The sequence below is a fragment of the Diabrotica virgifera genome, chromosome 1 (assembly GCF_917563875.1).
Source record: "Diabrotica virgifera virgifera chromosome 1, PGI_DIABVI_V3a".
NCBI lineage: Eukaryota > Metazoa > Arthropoda > Insecta > Coleoptera > Chrysomelidae > Diabrotica > Diabrotica virgifera.
In genome coordinates, this window is record NC_065443.1 from 245,833,618 (window position 1) to 245,852,922 (window position 19,305).

General features: G+C 33.9%; 1 protein-coding gene across 1 annotated transcript in view; it reads right to left on the bottom strand.

Annotated features, from left to right (window-relative positions):
* LOC114345466 (venom carboxylesterase-6-like) overlaps positions 1 to 19,305 on the bottom strand; it is a 63,098-nt gene that overhangs the window by 41,778 nt on the left and 2,015 nt on the right. The window contains exons 2-3 of the mRNA XM_050641972.1: positions 14,317 to 14,462; positions 3,576 to 3,672 (exon numbers count right to left, since the gene is read on the bottom strand). Of these exons, the coding sequence (XP_050497929.1) occupies positions 3,576 to 3,672; positions 14,317 to 14,462 (243 nt within the window). The remainder of the gene's footprint in view (positions 1 to 3,575; positions 3,673 to 14,316; positions 14,463 to 19,305) is intronic.

The window sequence follows — 19,305 nt, forward strand, 5'->3', positions numbered from 1 at the left end:
ATTTAGTGTCTCCTTTATCCAACATCCTAGGTATTTAAAATGGTTAACTCTTGTTAAAAGTTCAATATTGACAATTAGTTGCACATGGCCGACATCTTGTTTGCTAACCACAAGTAACTTTGTTTTTGCTGTATTTATGCCAAGTTCGTTATTGGAGCATTCTCTAGTGACTCGATCTACAGTTGCCAAGTTGCCTACTCTTATGCCAAGTTCGTTAACTCTTGTTAAAAGTTCAATATTGACAATTAGTTGCACATGGCCGACATCTTGTTTGCTAACCACAAGTAACTTTGTTTTTGCTGTATTTATGCCAAGTTCGTTATTGGAGCATTCTCTAGTGACTCGATCTACAAGGAATTGAAAATCTTCGATACTTTCAGCCATGATCGCGGTGTCATCTGCATATCTGATGCTCTTAATAGTTCCTCCCCCGATTCGAACTCCACATGGTGGTGGTCTTTTCAAGAAATTCAAATAAAATTAAAGGAGAAGAGAAAATTATATAAACAGTGGCAAGAAAAATGTGTCGGGCATGGAGCTTTAAACTGTAGGGTTGTTAAGAAATCGAAATATCAGATAATGAGTTTGGTTGTATGCAAGGCAGATCAACAACTTATATGGTATTCATTGGTCTTTAGAAAGCATATTTTAGAGTTCACAGTTACTGGTGAATGTGAAGATTGTGAGAGAGAAGTTTGTGAGTAACAACTAGTATTAGAACAGGTGCGGGAGATACTGATAAATTCATGTGAAAGCAAGATGGTAGTAGGATAGGGTTTAAATTATTATTTCAAAATATCCTAGGAACTACATTACCTTCCGCGCATTCACTGCGATTTTAGTCTGATATATTCTTCATTTTCGTTTGATTACAGACTCTCCAACATATATGTCTGAAAGGTCTTTACAATCTTTCTTTGGTTGTTTTTTTTAATTCTCAATATAGAATATGCAAATGTTACTAGCATTTAATTTATTTATCTAAAGGACCCCGCACAAACCTTATGGAAAATATATCCCAGTGGATTTCGTTCATACTTTGGGAAAATACCCTTTGAATCATCCTGATAAAAAGTTTTCATGGGTTCAACTCAATCGTATGAAGGATTTTCAAGATATAGAGGCCCAAACTCGGAAAATTATAAGATTTACGGGGTATTCCAATTCCGTGAGCTACTGGATATTTGGCAACATGTGGAAGTTTGGATCAAGGAAAAGTACTAGTAGTCTAGGATTTTTTCCTGGCTATCCAATGGCGACCTTTACTTTGACCTTGACCTTCAACGGACGTCATCTTCTAGAGTTTCGAGGGTTTTAGGCATTCAATTGATATAAACAGATTACTCATGGGTTTTTATGGGTTTTTGGGATCGCAAAACACGAATATGCCATCAGAATTAACCTCCGGATGACGTGGTGGCCAGGGCCACTGCAAGGGACGTCATATTCTAGAGTTTCGATGGTTTTCGGCATTTAATTGATGCAAATGAATTACTAGAGGGTTTTTTGAGGTCGCTAAACACGAATATGCCACCAGAACCGACTCCCGGAGCACCTGGTTTCCAAGGTCAATGAAAGGGGCTCCTGGAGTTTCGAGGGTCTTTGATAGTACATTAATGCAAACGGATTAGTTAAATGTTTTTGGGGTTGCTGAACACGAATACGTGATCAGCACAGACACAAGAGCACCTGGTGCATAAGACAGGGTATCTTCTGGAATTAAAAACCTAAGAGTAATCCATTTGATTCCTCCATTTGGTTCCTCCGAAACTCCAGAAGATAACCTGTCTTAGACACCAGGTGCTCCTGTGTCTGTGCTGATCACGTATTCATGTTTAGCAACCCCAAAAACCTATAACTAATCCATTTGCATTAATGTAGTACCAAAGACCCTCGAAACTCCAGGAGCCCCTTTCATTTACCTCGGAAGCCAGGTGCTTCGAGAGTCAGTTCTGGTGGCATATTTGTGTTTAGTGACCTCAAAAAACCCTTTGATGCAAACGGATTACTCATAGGTTTTTGGAGTTGCTGAACACGAATACCCCATCAGAACCGACATCGGAGTACCTGGTGCCAAAGGCACTTCATGCTTTGGAGATTCGAGAGCTTTCGGTACTAAATTAATGTAAACTGATTACTCACAGGTTTTTGGGGCTGCTGAACGTGAATTCGATATCATATCCGATCCACGGAGCACCTGGTGCCTAAGGCAGGTCTTCTTCTGGAGTTTCGACAGGTTTCGGTATTAAATTGATGCAGATGGGTATTGTATTACTCATTAGTTTTTTAGCTACTAAACAGAAATACGCCATCAGAACAGACACCGGGGAACCTGGTGCCTAAGGCACGTCATCTTCTGCGGTTTCGAGAGTTTTCGGTACTAAATTGATGCGAGCGGATTACTCTTGTGTTTTTGGGGTTGCTGAACACGAATATGACTTAGATAAAAGACTGTGGAGTATCTAGTGCCCACGATGAATACCACTATCAAAATAGAATGTAGTAAACCGATATTAAATTAAATGAAGGAAAAATATTGTCAGATATAAATTGAGTTTATATTTTTTATAAATAATTAAAACAATTGAGTACTTAAGTTACTCACTTAGTGAGTACACACACCAAAGGGTAATCCAAAAGAGCAACCCCAAAAACCTAAGAGTAATCCATTTTATTTCTCCGAAACTCCAGAAGATAACCTCTCTTAGACACCAGGTGCTCCTGTGTCTGTGCTGATCACGTATTCGTGTTCAGCAACCAAAAAACCTATAATTAATCCGTTTGCATTAATGTAGTACCAAAGACCCTCGAAACTCCAGGAGCCATTTTCATTGACCATGGAAATCAGGTGCTCCGAGAGTCGGTTCTGGTGGCATATTCGTATATAGCGACCTCAAAAAACCCTCCAGTAATTCATTTACATCAATTAAATGCCGAAAACCATCGAAACCCTAGAAGATGACGTCTTTTGCAGAGGCCCTGGCCATCACGTCATCCGGAGGGCAATTCTGATGGCATATTCGTGTTTAGCGATCCCTTTTTGACCCATGAGTAATCTATTTATATCAATTGAATGCCTAAAACCCTCGAAACTCTAGAAGATGACGTCCGTTGAAGGTCAAGGTCAAAGTAAAGGTCGCCATTGAATAGCTAGGAAAAAATCCTAGACTACTTTTTTAAAGTACTTTTCCTTGATCCAAACTTCTACATGTTGCCAAATACCCAGTAACTCACGGAATTGGAATACCCCGTAAATCTTATAATTTTCCGAGTTTGGGCCTCTATATCTTGAAAATCCTTCATACGATGGAGTTGTGCCCATGAGAACTTTTTATCAGGATGCTTCAAAGATTATTTTCCCAAAGTATGAACGAAATCCACTGGGACCTATTTTCCATAAGGTTTGTGCGGGGTCCAAAGGATTATCTTACCTTATCTTATTTAAATTTATTTTATCACACTTTCTAAGAGCTAATATTATATCTACATAAAAACCTCACTTTGGGACTTTTTTTCATAAATACTAATCTTATTAAAGTTGTTAAAGCTACTGTATTATTTTTACCACCATTTACCAATGACAGGTCCCAGTCCTTTAATATCTCGCTGTGGACAGGCAGAAGACTTTGTCGCATCAATCACTTCCTTCCACGGTTCGACAGGAACAGGTTCCTTAAAATAACAAGCAATATAAAAAATATTTCAACAAATAATTTAAAAAACACTAAGTTTTCACTCTAATGGCATATAAAACAACATAATGCTATTCTACACCCCACCACAATGAAAACAATGGGAACCTTCTCTGGTTTGAAATTGAAAATGGTTATTCATTTTTAAATAATTTTAACTTAAAAGGGCCGGCGTAGCTCAGCGGTAAGATGTCTGACTCGCATGCTGGTAGGCCGGGGTTCGAGACCCAGCGCAGGCGAGAAGATCTAGACATTTTTAAAAATGTTTATAGGCCCCAGGTCGACTCAGCCTGAATAAAATGAGTAACTTTGGTAAAACCAGGGGTAATAATAGACGGTTGAAGCGTAGCACTGACCCTGTTACCTTCTTTGTATATTGTAGGCCCTAGAGGTAGCAGACTACCCTGCTGTATTTCCAAAGCCGCGTCATGCGTCTGGGGTATAAAACGAAAGACTATTATTATTATAATTTTAACTTTACTTAAATTTATTTAAATTTATTTTTTAAAATAAATTCTTTAAGAGGCTACAGTCGCGATCAACAGGTAGCAACAAACGCGTTCCAAGATTGCGGCTCTAATTTTGAATATTTTGTCGAGATATTTGGCACACATATTCGTAATATAATAAAGAATGGCGGTACAGAGCCCAATTTCAGAAATATGTTAGAACGTGGAAATTAATCTATAACTAAATAAAATATTGAAAAAAGGAGCCTGTACCGCCATTAAGAAGAAAAAAACTTTCTTCATATAAACTTTTTTATCCCATGCCTAGATTTTGTGTAATCTTGGAACTACTAAAAATTTTTATTTCTAACAAGAAATCGAACATATTATTACTAAATAACTAATTAGGCAACATAGAGAAATTATCACTGTCATTTTGACAAACCTGCGTCAGATTTTCTCTAATCTCTTCTGTCATCTTTATCGATATCTGTTCAGTGCAGTCACGTGCAGTAGTGTGTTAATTTAAGAATTCGTTTTTGTTGTTTCATAAGAAAGTAGTGTTTATTGATAGTTAATTTATTATACAGAGAGAGTCTGTAAAGTGGAATAAATTCAATATCTCAAATACTAATTGTTTTTTTGGAAAATGCTCAGGGCCGTCGATTAGTATTTCAAATTGTCCTTTTTGACATTCAATAAAAATGTATACAGGGTGTCCCAATTTAGAGATATGACGTCATCGTCGATTTTCTTAAATGGCAACACTGTCATTTTGATAGCTAATTTGATAGGGTTTGTAAAGTTATACATAACTGCAAAATATCAAATTTTTATTCTCTACCATTTACAAGATAATAGAAAATAACAAAGTTATATCTGTAATTTGGAATATATTCAATAATTAAAATACTAACTGTTTTTTTGAAAAATGCTCAGACCCATCGATTAGTATATCAAATTGTCATTTTTGACATATAATAATAATGTATACAGGGTGTCCCAATTTAGAGATATGACGTCATCGTTGATTTTCTTAAATGGCAACACTATCATTTTGATAGCTATTTTGATAGCGTGTGTAAAGTTATACACATCTGAAAAATTTCAAAATTTTATTCCCTACCATTTACAAGATAATAAAAAATAACAAAATTATGAAGAACAAGAAGTAATCAAATAATAATTGAATTTATTTATTTCAATTAAGCAAATGCTCATAACGTTGCCCATTGACAATTTGACAATAATTGAGGGCAACATTATGAGTTTTTGCTTAATTTATTGAAATAATTAAATTCAATTATTAGTTGATTACTTCTTTTTCATAACTTTGTTATTTTTTATTATCATCTAAATGGTAGAGAATACAAATTTGAAATTTTGCAGTTGTGTATAACTTTACACACCCTATCAAAATAGCTATCAAAATGACAGTGTTGCCATTTAAGAAAATCAACGATGACGTCATATCTCTAAATTGGGACCCCTGTATACATTATTATTATATGTCAAAAAGGACAATTTGATATACTAATCGACGGGTCTGAGCATTTTTCAAAAAAACAGTTAGTATTTTAATTATTGAATATATTCCAAATTACAGATATAACTTTGTTATTTTCTATTATCTTGTAAATGGTAGAGAATAAAAATTTGATATTTTGCAGTTATGTATAACTTTACAAACCCTATCAAATTAGCTATCAAAATGACAGTGTTGCCATTTAAGAAAATCGACGATGACGTCATATCTCTAAATTGGGACACCCTGTATACATTATTATTGAATGTCAAAAAGGACAATTTGAAATACTAATCGACGGGTCTGAGCATTTTCCAAAAAAACAATTAGTATTTGAGATATTGAATTTATTCCACTTTACAGACTCTCTCTGTATATTTGTTGGTGTTGTATAAGTTGTTGGCCTCTTTGAAAGAATAGATTTTTGTTAATTGTGAGTTTTAGTTATATGTAGGTAGGTAAGTATATTTTACGTAAAAATATTTCGAATTCTAATGCGAGTATATAAAGTATTAGGAGGATTTTTTTATCCTAAAAATATTATCAATAGTTTAACAAAATGGAAAAAGTAAATAAAACGAAAAATAAAGTGAAACCTTCCAAGAAAAAGTCCATTAAAAACCGTGCCAAAATTATGCGAAAATCGAAATCTGTTTCGTTTCACAACAAAAAATGATTATTTATTATTGTTTATTATTAGATATTTCATGCAAATATCTTTCTACATAAATTCATATATGAATTTTTCAAAAAGGTAATACCGCCATTAAAAAGAGTGTAAATATATTTTTCAGGAAATATTTTTGACTTTTTTTTTGTTGTAATATTTACAATCTGTCCTTAACTAAGAACAATAGGTAAATTCTTTGACAAAAATTGAAAATTTGACCTGTAGAGGGAGATCCAGTGATCACCCTCTTTACATAAATTAAATTAAAACAAGTTAAAAGTTTAGTTATCACAGATTATTCGAATCTTCTTGCTAGGTCCACTACTTTGAATCTCTTCAGGCGTCGTACATCATTGTGGTCATCAGTGAGGTTGCTGGCTAACTCGTTTGGATGAGATTCTAGTCTCTTGGAATATTTTTTGTAATATTCTGTTATTACTGTTTTTATGGATGGCACATTGAGGTCTTGCTCTATCACATAGTTTGGCACGTACCAAGGGGCATTCAGCATTGTTCTAAGGACTTTGTTCTGGAATCTCTGCAGTATTTCTAGGTTAGTTTGACTGGCTGTACCCCAAAGTTGGATACCATAGGTCCACACTGGTTTTAATATAGATTTATATATTAGTATAGTATAGTTGATCCAAAAGATGGCATAACCCAGACATCCAAAGTGAAAGTTATCCTTCAACACCAAATTGTTCTATATGGTCCACACAATGTCCAGAAAAAAGTCACACCATTTTGAGCGTCGGGTTTGGGGGGGGAGAGGGGGGAGAATTCGGTAAATTTGTAGTTTTTTAAGTTTTTCGCCAATATTTCTAAAACTATGCCGTTTAGCATGAACAACCTTCTATAAAAAATTGTTCTACATTAAATTTGAAATAAAAAAGGCCCTATGAATCTTTCTAAAATGAATGGTTCCAAAGTTACGGAGGTAGTATAGTATAACTGGTCCAAAAAAAGGCCTAACCCAAACATCCAAAGTAAAAGTTTTCCTCCAACACCAAAATGTTCTATATGGTCCACATATTGTTCAGAGAAAAGTTACACCATTTTGAGCGTACGGTTTTAGAGGGAGATGGGAGAGAAACCGGTAAATTAGAATTTTTTTTACGTTTTTCGTCAATATTTCTAAAACTATCCTTTAGCGTAAACAATGTTACATATAAAATATTCTACATGGAATTTAAACAAAAAATGTTCTATACATAATTGTTATAAAATCAACGGTTCCAGAGTTACGGAGGGTGAAATTCGAGGTTTTCGATACTTTTTATATTTTTTGGGCAATATTTATGATATAACTATACCAAAAACCCAGACATCCAAAGTGAAAGTTATCCTTCAACACCAAATTGTTCTATATGGTCGACATAATGTTCAGAAAAAAGTCACACCATTTTGAGCGTCGGGTTTGGGGGAGGGAGAGGTGGGAGAAATCGGTAAATATAAAAAGTATCAAAAACCTCCACTTTTCACCCTCCGTAACTCTGGAACCGTTAATTTTATAACAATTATGTATAGAACCTTTTTTGTTTTAAATTTTATGTAGAACATTTTTCTATAGAACATTCCTTACGCTAAAGCATATTTTTAGAAATATTGACGAAAAACTTAAAAAAACTACTAATTTACCGACTTCTCCCCCATCTCCTCCCCAAACCGGATGCTCAAAATGGTGTAACTTTTTACTGAACAATATATGGACCATATAGAACAATTTGGTGTTGAAGGAAAACTTTTACTTTGGATGTCTGGGTTAGGCCTTTTTTGGACCAATTATACTATACTACCTCCGTAACTTCGGAACCGTTCATTTTAGAAGGGTTATGCATAGGGCTTTTTTTATTTCAAATTTAATGTAGAACAATTTTGTGTAGAGGGTTGTTCATGCTAAACCGCTTAGTTTTAGAAATATTGAAGAAAAACGTAAAAAACTACGAATTTGCAGATTTCTCCCCCCTCTCCTCCCCAAACCCGACGCTCAAAATGGTGTGACTTTTTTCTGAACATTATGTGGACCATATAGAACAATTTGGTGTTGGAGGATAACTTTCACTTTGGATGTCTGGGTTTGGGTCTAACTATACCATACTATATCAGCAGTTTGTTTTCAAGAGATAGTTGAGATTTACGACCGATGATCCGGCTTTGTTTTATCACAGCTTTTTCGTACATAGACAACCGTTCGCTTTGGCTGCTAATTGACGACTGAACTCTGATACTCTGATCGCTTTGACTTTTCAGTTGTGTTAATTACCATTTAATAAATGTATAACGTATGTTCACATGTATTATAATTATGGGCGGCAGATTCATTTTGAATGCCCGCCATTTTTGTAAAAGACTTAATCTGAGATTGCCTCATATCTAAATTTGAATCTTTGTATGTGTAGTATGTGTGGTCTAAATTATAGGATTCTACCATTAAAAGCACAATAATTCTTATATTATTATTTGCACGAAGCTGCCGCACCTAGGTACCTACATGTGAAGATACGTCATGCATTTATTAAATGGTAATTAATATAACTAAAGAGTTCAAAATATTTCCTAAAAAATATTTTTACGCTATTTTCAACGCCGGTATTACCTTTTTGAAAAATGAGCATATACAGGGTGAAAGAATTGAAAGAGAAACATATTTTTCCATAAAAAAACAGTTAAAACACAATTTCTGGTATACCGATTCCTCCGGTTCAACACCTCGATATTGTTCATCAAAAAGAGAACCTATATACCAAATTTGGTTTAAATCTGTTAACTCGTTCAAAAGTTATCGTGCTATTAGTCACATATGTATAGTTGCCATTTTGAATGCCCGCCATTTTTGTAAAAGGAACAAAAACTGAGATGGCCTCGTATCTAAATTTGAACCTCTATATGTGTAGTATATGTGGTCCAAATTATATGCTTCTATCATTAAATGCACAATAATTCTTATAATATTTGCCCGAATCTGCCGCATATAGGTACATGTGAAGATACGTTTTGCATTTATTAAATGGTAATTAGCATAACTAAAAAGTTCAAAATATTTCCAAAAAAATATTTTTACGTTCTTTTTAATGGCCGTATTCACTTTTTGAAAAATTAATACATACAGGGTGAAAGAATTAAAAAAACAACATATTTTTATATAAAAACCAGGAAAAACACAACTTTTGGTAAATCTATTCTTCCGGTTCAAGACCTCGATCTCACACATCAAAAAAAGAACCTATATTACCAAATTTGGTTGAAATCTGAAGTCTCGTTCAAAAGTTATCGTGCTATTAGTCACATATGTATAGTCGCCATTTTGAATCCCCGCCATTTTTGTAAAAGGCAAAATCTGAGATGGCCTCCCATGTAAATTTGAACGTTTATATGTGTAGTATATGTGGTCCAAGTTATATGCTTCTATCATTGAATGCACAATTCTTATAATATTTGCACGAATCTGCCGCACTATCTCTCCAGTTGGCTGGCATAAAAAATACTGATCCTTTAGAAAACAGTGATGGAGTGGAGACCAAAATAAAGAGAATTATATTTTATACAATTTTTGAAACTTCCAATGAAACACCAAGCAAACTAAGTACATAAAAGACATAAATAATAACTTATATGCATTAAGTTCACTTAATTTTATTAACTAGCGGGTTTTATTGTTTGAATTTGTCTGTCGATAATTAAGTTTCATGTCAGCTAACATATTTTAATATTTCAACAATTGTTTTTTAATTTTGGACCCCATTGGGGGGAATTTTCCCATTCCCCCCTTTCTTCCCAAAAATTGTAGTAAATCGTAATCGCAACAATTTCAGTCCTTACACTTTTTGTCGAAAAGTTGAAAATGGGAAGATATTGAACAAAAACAATTGCTTTAAAATCGATCAGGTCTTACGCTCGCGCCGTTACCGCATACGTACTACCTTAAATATTGATTTTATCAAAAAAATGAAAGAGATCAAAATTGTACAAAATTTAATTTTCTTCATTTTTATATAGGTTAAAATTTGTTGTTAAAGTAATATTAAACGAGACAATTCAATAAATCAATAATTATGCTTTAACTGTCATTGTTTTTTCCCATATCTCGGAAAATATGGACCGTACGAAAAAAATTATAATAAACGAAATTATAGAAAATCGTATTTTCAACAATTTCAGTTTGTATATTTTTTGTGTAAAAGTTGAAAATGGCGAAGATATTGAGCAAAAACGGTTCTCGTTTAAAATCAAGATGGCGGCTAACGCAACGGTCAAATTCAGTCGAGATTTTAAATTTATACTACTATTGAGCCCCCCTAAAGATTAGAAAAATAAAATTTGGGGCAGCTCCTAATGCAAGGTCAAATGGTATCGCGACTGGGCTATAAACGCTCCATGTACAGAGCTCAATGCCACAACGAAGGAACTTAAGTGACGGGGAGAGATCTACGCTATTGGAATCGAGTCGATTAGTTCGAGCGTCGCTTCATGTGCGGATGGCCTAAGGGACCGACGGCGACCGCTAAACGTAGTTTCTGAAGCACGATGAACGACTGGTATCATTTTTAGAAATGAAAATGTTTGTACCGAGATTCTAACTCAAGCGCATTGGCTTATGAAGCCAGTAACTTGTTGCTGAGTTACAGTCGTCCACATGGATGAGTTAATAAAAAAACTAGCAGTAGTCATAGGCGAGGTAACGAAGCATTAAACCTAGGAATTTTGTGCAGTAAGATGAATCGTCATGCAACTTTTTGCATTCGATTCGTGACAGTATCAGGCAATTTTGTGAACTAAATTGATCTCCGACAAAAATTTTTGTGCATAAGAAAATGCATTTTCAAAATGCATCTCGAAGAGATGCTTAGGAGTTTTGGGGGTCACTGAGCACGAATTTCATGACGGCGATGGTCTCCGAGGTACCTGGTGCTCAGGGTGGAACTCGTCGCCTAGGACGATCGAATAATTCGCGGGACGATCGAACAATTCGCGCGAAATGAAGATTGGATCGAAAAACTGAAATATACGTGTTCAATATTTTTCAAACATCTATCGAATGACACTCAACACTACCCCCCCCCCACTCCACTCTTGGAGGTGGGGGCAGGGGGTAACTTTAAATACTTAAATGGAAACCCCCATTTGTTATTCCATATTTGGATTGCTTACGTAAAAATAGGTAACTTCAATTCGGGACATTTTTTCGAATTGTGGATAGATGGCGCTATAATCGGAAAATACGATTTATCGTGATACCATGGGTAAATTATATAAACGGTCTAATATCTCGAGAAATATTTTTCCAAATAAAAAACCAGAAAATACGTATTCAATATTTTTCAAAAATCTATCGAATGACACTAACCATGACTCTCCACTCCACCCCCTAGAGGTGGGGTGGGGGTAACTTTAAAATCTTAAATAGGAGATCTATGTAAAAATAAGTAATATTTATAGAAAAACATTTTTTAGGATTGATGATAGATAGCGCTAATAAATAGTGTTTTTCCGATTACAGTGCCATCTATCCATAATTCGAAAAAATGTTTCGAATAAATGTTACTTATTTTTACGTAGGGAATCCAAATGTTCAATAAAAAATGGGGGCTCCCATGTAAGATTCTAAACTTACCCCCACTCCCCTATCCCACCACCAGGGGCTGAAGTGGAGAGTCATTAGTGTCATTCGATAGATTTTTGAAAAATATTGAACACGTAGGTATTTTTTGGTTTTGTATTTGGAAGTTTATTTCTCGAGATATTAGACCGTTTCTATAATTTACCTGGTATCACGATCAATCTTATTTTTCGATTATAGCGCCAGCTATCCACAATTCGAGAACATGTCTTGAATAAAAGTTACTTATTTTTACGTAAGCAATCCAAATATGCAATAATAGCGGGAGGTTTCCATTTAAGATTTTAAAGTTACCCCCACCCCACCTCCAGGGGGTGGTGTGGAGGGGTCGTGTTTTGTGTCATTCGATAGATTTTTGAAAAATATTGAACAAATATTTTTCAGTTTTTCGATACAATTTTCATTTCGCGAATTATTCGATCGTCTTGCGAATTATTCGATCGTCCCAGGAGACGAGTTCCACCCTGGGCACCAAGTACTTCGGAGACCGTCGCCGTCATGAAATTCGTGTTCAGTTACGTCCAAAATTCCCAAGTATAAAAATTAAACTCACTTTCGTCAATATTTTCTGAGTTCTAAATTTTTCATTTTCCATCTCTTCGAGATGCATTTTGAAATGCATTTTCTCATACACAAAAGTTTTTGCCCAACATCTATTTAGTTCACAAAATTACCTGACACTCTCTCGAATCGAATGCAAAAAGTTCCATGACGATTCATTTTACTGCACAAAATTACTAGGTATTGGGCTTTTTAATGCTTCGTTGCTTCGTCTATAATTACAAGAGAGCTCTAAAATTATTGATTTGTATCACGAGTGACACTTTAATAGTTTTAATTTGTGAAATTATGTGAAAGTCTGACGAGGGCAAAACAAATGATAATTTAAGAGCTCGAGGGTAATTCGGTAAGATTATTTCATGAATAAAACTATCTCTTTAAATCATTTTAAGTAATATTATATTGCCATATTCGCCTGAATATTTACTAAACATTTTTCTTGGTGTTCTCTGTGACAAGTTGTAAAACATTAATTGTCATTAATGTCACTGAATATTCATTTTTGCGTTGTAACGAAGGGCATCTGACGTAATGCTTGACGACGGTAATTTATTAAAAATTATCGGGTATATTATCACAAGAGAGTGAGAATAAATTGAAAATAATGCGACAGCTTTTCGAAAATTTGTTGTCTGGCAATAGACACGAGAGCTCGCAGGGCTCGAGTGGCTATTGCCCAATGACAACAAATTTGAGTAGAAAATGAAGCATTATTTTCTTATTTATTCTTACTGCCGTGTGATATTCGTAAGATTATTTTTTAATACGTATATTATGAATATTTTCTTAAATGTGACAGTTGTCAAAACTAGGAAACAGGTTGCCATTAAACAGAAACAATCTACTTAAAAAAATTCTATCGGTAATTTTCTACAGTAGATAATTCTCAGTATAATTTTAATCTGATTGGACAGAATTAAACACGTGATCAAATATCTTACTATACGATTGGAAGTTAAAATCATGGAAAAATAATCGCTGTAATTTTTATTTCTGTAGCTTTCTATTTGTCAGAATCTCTATGAATAAAATATTAGCTGTAATTTTTATTCTTGTAGCTTTCTATTGGTCAGAATCTCTATGAGTAAAATCATCACTGAAATACTATTCATTACAATATTTTAACTCACAGTTTTATCACCAGAAATAGTTATTTATGATATAAGTGTTAAAAGTGCACGTTTAAGGCACGCATGTGAAAGTTTGCAGAATGAGCGATAGCGAGTTCTGCAATTCACATGAGTGCCTTAAAAATGTACTTTTTAACATGCATATCATACAATATTTTTTCTACAAACGTAATTACAGGACAATATCTACAAAAACTTTCACTTGAACTTGACTGACATTCCAATTTTATATTTTTTTGACATTAAATCAAAATTGCATATACGGTCAATACGAACTGCAGTGCCTTAAAATTTTTTTAAAGCACTAGTGCCTTAAAGTAGCATTTTTAACGTTCGTATGGAGTGCTAAAAATTGCATTTTTAACACGGTTGTAGAAAAAATTATTTATAAATATTTATAATAATTAGATAAATTTGAGAAGTGTATATTTAAAAAAATAAGCTGATATTTAAGAAATTTTTCTTAGTCATACTTATTTTAAATGTTCACTTCAGTCGGAAAAATGAAAGAATGCCCATGAACGATCACATCAATCACTTATTTTGACTTGCTATCGTTTTCTATAACAAAAAACGTTTGTTATTTATAGAAAAAGACAGCAATTACAAAATAAGTGATTGATGTTATCGTTCATGGGTATTTTTTCATTTTTCCGACTGTATGTGGCTTACCTCAAAACGAAGTTCATTAATTGGTGGTTTCGCATAAGGTATTCCCTCAAAGGAGCTGTATGTGTATCCTTCGGATGACTTTTTATAAACCCCTCGTATGCGACCCAATGGGGTCTGTACTTCAGGTCCATTATCAGCAGCATTTACTAATAAACAAATTTTTATAGCCTATCTTAAAAGAATACTATTAAAATTAGAGGATCAAAACTAGGTAATCATGTCTATTCCGCCATTTTGAAGGATTATTTGTATATCATGTTTATCATTTAGCCCAGAGTAGATCGTACGTAGACCATAGCAGGTTAAAATTACTTTAAAATAAGGCCTTGTTATAAACGTATACATAGAGTCAGACAAAAAGCTTTATGTACTACAAGCAAGAACAAATTATCAGACATTAATGGTGAAATAACCACATAGAAAGGGTAGATCTAAAATAGGCATAAAGCGAAGAACTGGGTGTATTGGAAATATCATTGATTACTTTAAGAAAAATCGTGAGAAAAAAAAACAAAGCAAAAAATATATAAAGAAGAAATTACACTGGTGATAGTAAATGGAGGGGAAGTAATGAGTCTTACTAAAAACTAAGAATAACTGAAAGAAAAATAATGTCAAAAATCATCATCATTATGACATCTACACTACTTGCGGAGTGATTGCCGCCCTCTATCTATTTGCCGCAAGGAATCAGTCTCCATAAACTTTTGGTTTTAAATGGTTGTATGACTTGACGTCTTTTCATTACTGCTCCATTTGCTCCTGTTTTTGCTTATAGTTATCTCAAACTCACATCTTCTTAAGCTCTGTAATTATCTCGTTCTCCCATCTCGTTTTCGGTCTTCCTGCTAGTCTGCCTGATACTGGTCTCCAATTGGTGATTTTATTGATATCTGCTTTTGGATTTCTTCTTTTATATATCCCTGAATCCCTGTACCTTGATAAATCTGACATCTTCCCTGTTCTCTTACTTCGTAGCTCATCATTTTTTCTAAATTTATGCTTGTCTAAGTTTAGTGGGCCTGCTATTATCCTCAATATTTCTTCATTTTTCTGTGTCAAGCACATTACTTCAGCCCTCACTACTGGTCGAATTGTCCCTTTGTAAATTTTCAGTTTAGTATTCTGAGTTTCTTATCTTAGAGGTAGTTGTATCTCCAGTAGGTTCTGTTTCCTGTCAGGATCCCTTCATTGATTACTATGTTTCTATTATTAGTTCCATTAACTGAGACCCCAAAATAGTTCAGTGTTCTCTCCCATAAATAGTTCCCCCAAAGTGTTCTCTCTTTTCAAACTGATATTACTAATAAGGACAGAGAAACTACTAGTACTAGTGAAGAATATGGACTAAAAATGAATATAAAAAAGACCGAACACATGATAATAACTAAGAAAACAAACATACAAACAAGCATACATTTGGGAAATGTACCGATAGAAAGGCTTGATAAATACAAATACCTAGGAACCTGGATTTCAGAGAAAAATGATCAAACAACAGAAATAAGGACCAGGATAGAAATAGCAAGAAATGCGTTTGTAAGAATGAAAACAGTTATCTGCAACAAAGACCTTAGCTTAGAACTGAGAGTAGGAGTTTTGAGATGCTACGTGTTCTCGATACTACAATATGGACTTGAAAGCTGGACATTAAAGCAAGAACACATAAATAAGCTACAGTCATTTGAAATGTGGTGTTACAGAAGGATGCTTAGAATAGCATGGACACAGAGTAAAACGAACACGGAAGTATTGCGAGAAATGGGTAAATAATGCGAAATAATAAACACAATAAAAATAAGATTGCATCTTAATAGCCGAGATCTTAATCTTAATGATGCAATCTTATTAGCCGAGAACGAAGATGACTTACAACGCCTACTACAAAAATTCAAAATAACCGCCGAAAAGTATAACCTGGCACTATCCAAAAAGAAAACCCAATCGATGGTAATATCCAGGAACCCAGTTAGATGTAAGTTAGTAGTGGACGACCATATAATCGAACAGGTAATGGATTGCAGATACTTAGGTGTGGAAATATCTAGCGACAGGCATCTGTGGCGAGAATCAAAACAGCAGGCAATGAAAGCAGCGAGAATATCTGGTTTCCTGAGGGATATAATCTGGCGGAATAAATATATGAGCACCGAAAGCAAAGTCCGCATTTATAAGACATGTGTTAGACCCGTACTGACATACGCAGCTGAGACAAGGGCCGAGACAACAAAGACCAAACAGATAATGAGAACAACAGAGATGAAAACCCTAAGATCCATAAGAGGTATCACACTCAGAGATAGAGTACGAAACGAAGACACATTGAGAGAGCTAGGCGTTCAGGACGTAGTGAGATGGACAAGAGCGCGACGACGCATGTGGAGGGACCACGTAGATCGGATGGACCCTGAACGTATGGCGCATTGGGCGAAAACACAGAAGCCCAACACCAAGCGACCCATAGGAAGACCCAAAAAACGATGGTACGAGAGTTGGAGCTCCGGATCGCAGCAAAGACTGTAACAGAAGAAACAGGACATAGTCCTATTACAAGAAGAAGAAGAAGAATAAAAATAAGAAAGTTACAATATCTGGGACACGTAATGAGGGGACCGCGATGTGAAATGCTAAGACTGATAATACAGGGAAAGATAAGAGGCGGAAGGAGTATAGGAAGAAGGAGAGTGTCATGGTTAAAGAATTTAAGGGACTGGTTTAGATGCAGTTCTATAGAACTCTTTAGAGCAGCGGTGGATAGAGTAAAGATAGTGATGATGATATCCAATCTCCAATTAGGAGACGGCACTTAAAGAAGAAGAACTAGTGTACTAATAAAGACAGAAAAAGGAGAATATAGGTGACTGATGAACCATGAAATAATAAATAAAACCGAAGGGAAAGATATATTAAAATTAATTAAAGCAAAAAGGCTGAGATGGTTTGGACACATACAAAGAAGAGAAGAGGATGCACTAATGAGAAGGATATCAAACTAGAAACCAGTAATAAAAAGACCAATAGAAAGACCAAAAATAGGATGGAAAGATCAACTATTAACAAATTGAGCTGAAATTTTAGTAAGTTACTTTTTCCAAAAGGTAAAACAAATTAACGATTCTGTCGTATTTTGCTGTTTTTGGAGCAAAAAGTTAATTGAAAAATTTTTAGAATACGCCATTCCCTGGTTACGCATATCCCTTAACAGACAAAATGTTGATATTTAAGTATAAAAAGATTTTTTTCTAATATTAAGAGAAAATTTATAAACATCGCAGTTTTTGCAACAACTTGTTAATTATTAAAAAACAACGCCGAAATTTTTGCAAAAAACGCTTTGCTTACTATAGGTTTTTTTTTTTTGTTCTTTTTTGGCTTGGACTATGGTCATTCAGCCAGTCTCAATCAAAAGTAAATGTATTAAAGATATTGCCAATTAGTGAAACTTGGTTATTATAATATTATTACAATTTTTTACTTCTTATTTACCTACTCATTACAGCTAATGTACATACTATGTTAATAAATATAAATATATTATATTACTTAATGTTTATCAAGAACACATAGTGTATACATTTTACAAATAAAAATATTAATCTTAATATTAAAATAAATGCATTCTTTTTTGTATTTTATTTTAGTTTTTTTTTTGTTTTTTGTTTTGTTTTTTTTTTGTCACTACGATAGGATGTCAACCCGGTTCATCCCCGCGGAGGTTTAAATCCTCTTAGTGATTTTTTCTTTAATATTTTTTTTTAAATATTAATTTTTTTATTTACTTATTTTTTTTTTTTTTTTTTATTTTTTTTTATTTTTTTTTTTTTAAACATATTTACAAATACTTATAACTAATTACAATAATATTTTACTATCTGACAAGAAAGATACCAAACAGTCAAAAATTTTCTTTTTTTATTCAGTGACAGAATAAAGAGAATATTTACAGGGAGTGGGATGTTCTGGTCTATAATTCTTTTAATTAAATATATATAAATATATATTTATATATATTTGTAAACTATAGGATGTAAACTATAGGTTTACATGTATTATACAGGGTGTCCAGAAACTCTACCGACAAACAAAGACAGGAGATTCCTCAGATAATTTTAAGACAATTTAACCCAATTCACCTAGTCCGAAAATGCTTCTTAAGGGAGCTAGAGCTCTTTGAAGATGGCGTCATGAAATTAGTTTTTCTTAAATACCTCCAGAACGCTTCTCTTTGGAAAAACGAAAATTGGTATGCATATTTACTTTTCAGAGATGAATCGATTCCATCCATTGCAAATTTCTAGTACCGGTCATAGGCGTCCGTTTTGGGTAGAGCAACGGGTGTTTTATCGCATAACTTTGTCCTTAACTTTTATGCATTTTCGACACCGGATTATTAAATTGTGAGGTATTCTAGTACTAAAAGGTACTCTTGCTTTAAGTCGGTAGGACACCCCGTTTTCTAGAAAAATCGATTTGAAAGTTTTTCGTTTTTGGAATTTGAAAAAAAATTGAAAGAACTTCTCAACAAAAAACGAAGTATTTTACCAACATAAAGTAAGAGTAACTTTTATTACTCGAATACCTCATAATTTAATAATCTAGTGTCAAAAATGCTGAAAAATTCAAGACAAAAAATTATACTATAAAATAAATGTTGACCTACTCAAAACGGACGCCTATGACCAGTACTAGAAATTCGCAATTAATGAAATCGATTTATCTCTGGAATATAAATAAATGTACCAGTTTTCGTCTTTCTAAACAGTTTTTGTTTAATATTTTTTTAATTCAAAAAGCGAAAAAGTTTCATATCGATTTTTCTAGAAAACGGTGTGTCCTACCGATTTAAAACAAGAGCACCTTTTAGCGCTAGAATACTTCACAATTTAATAATCCAGTGTCAGAAATGAACAAAAGTTAAAGATAAAAAAGTTATGCGATAAAATAACCGTTGCCCTACCCAAAACGGACGCCTATGAGTGGTACTAAAAA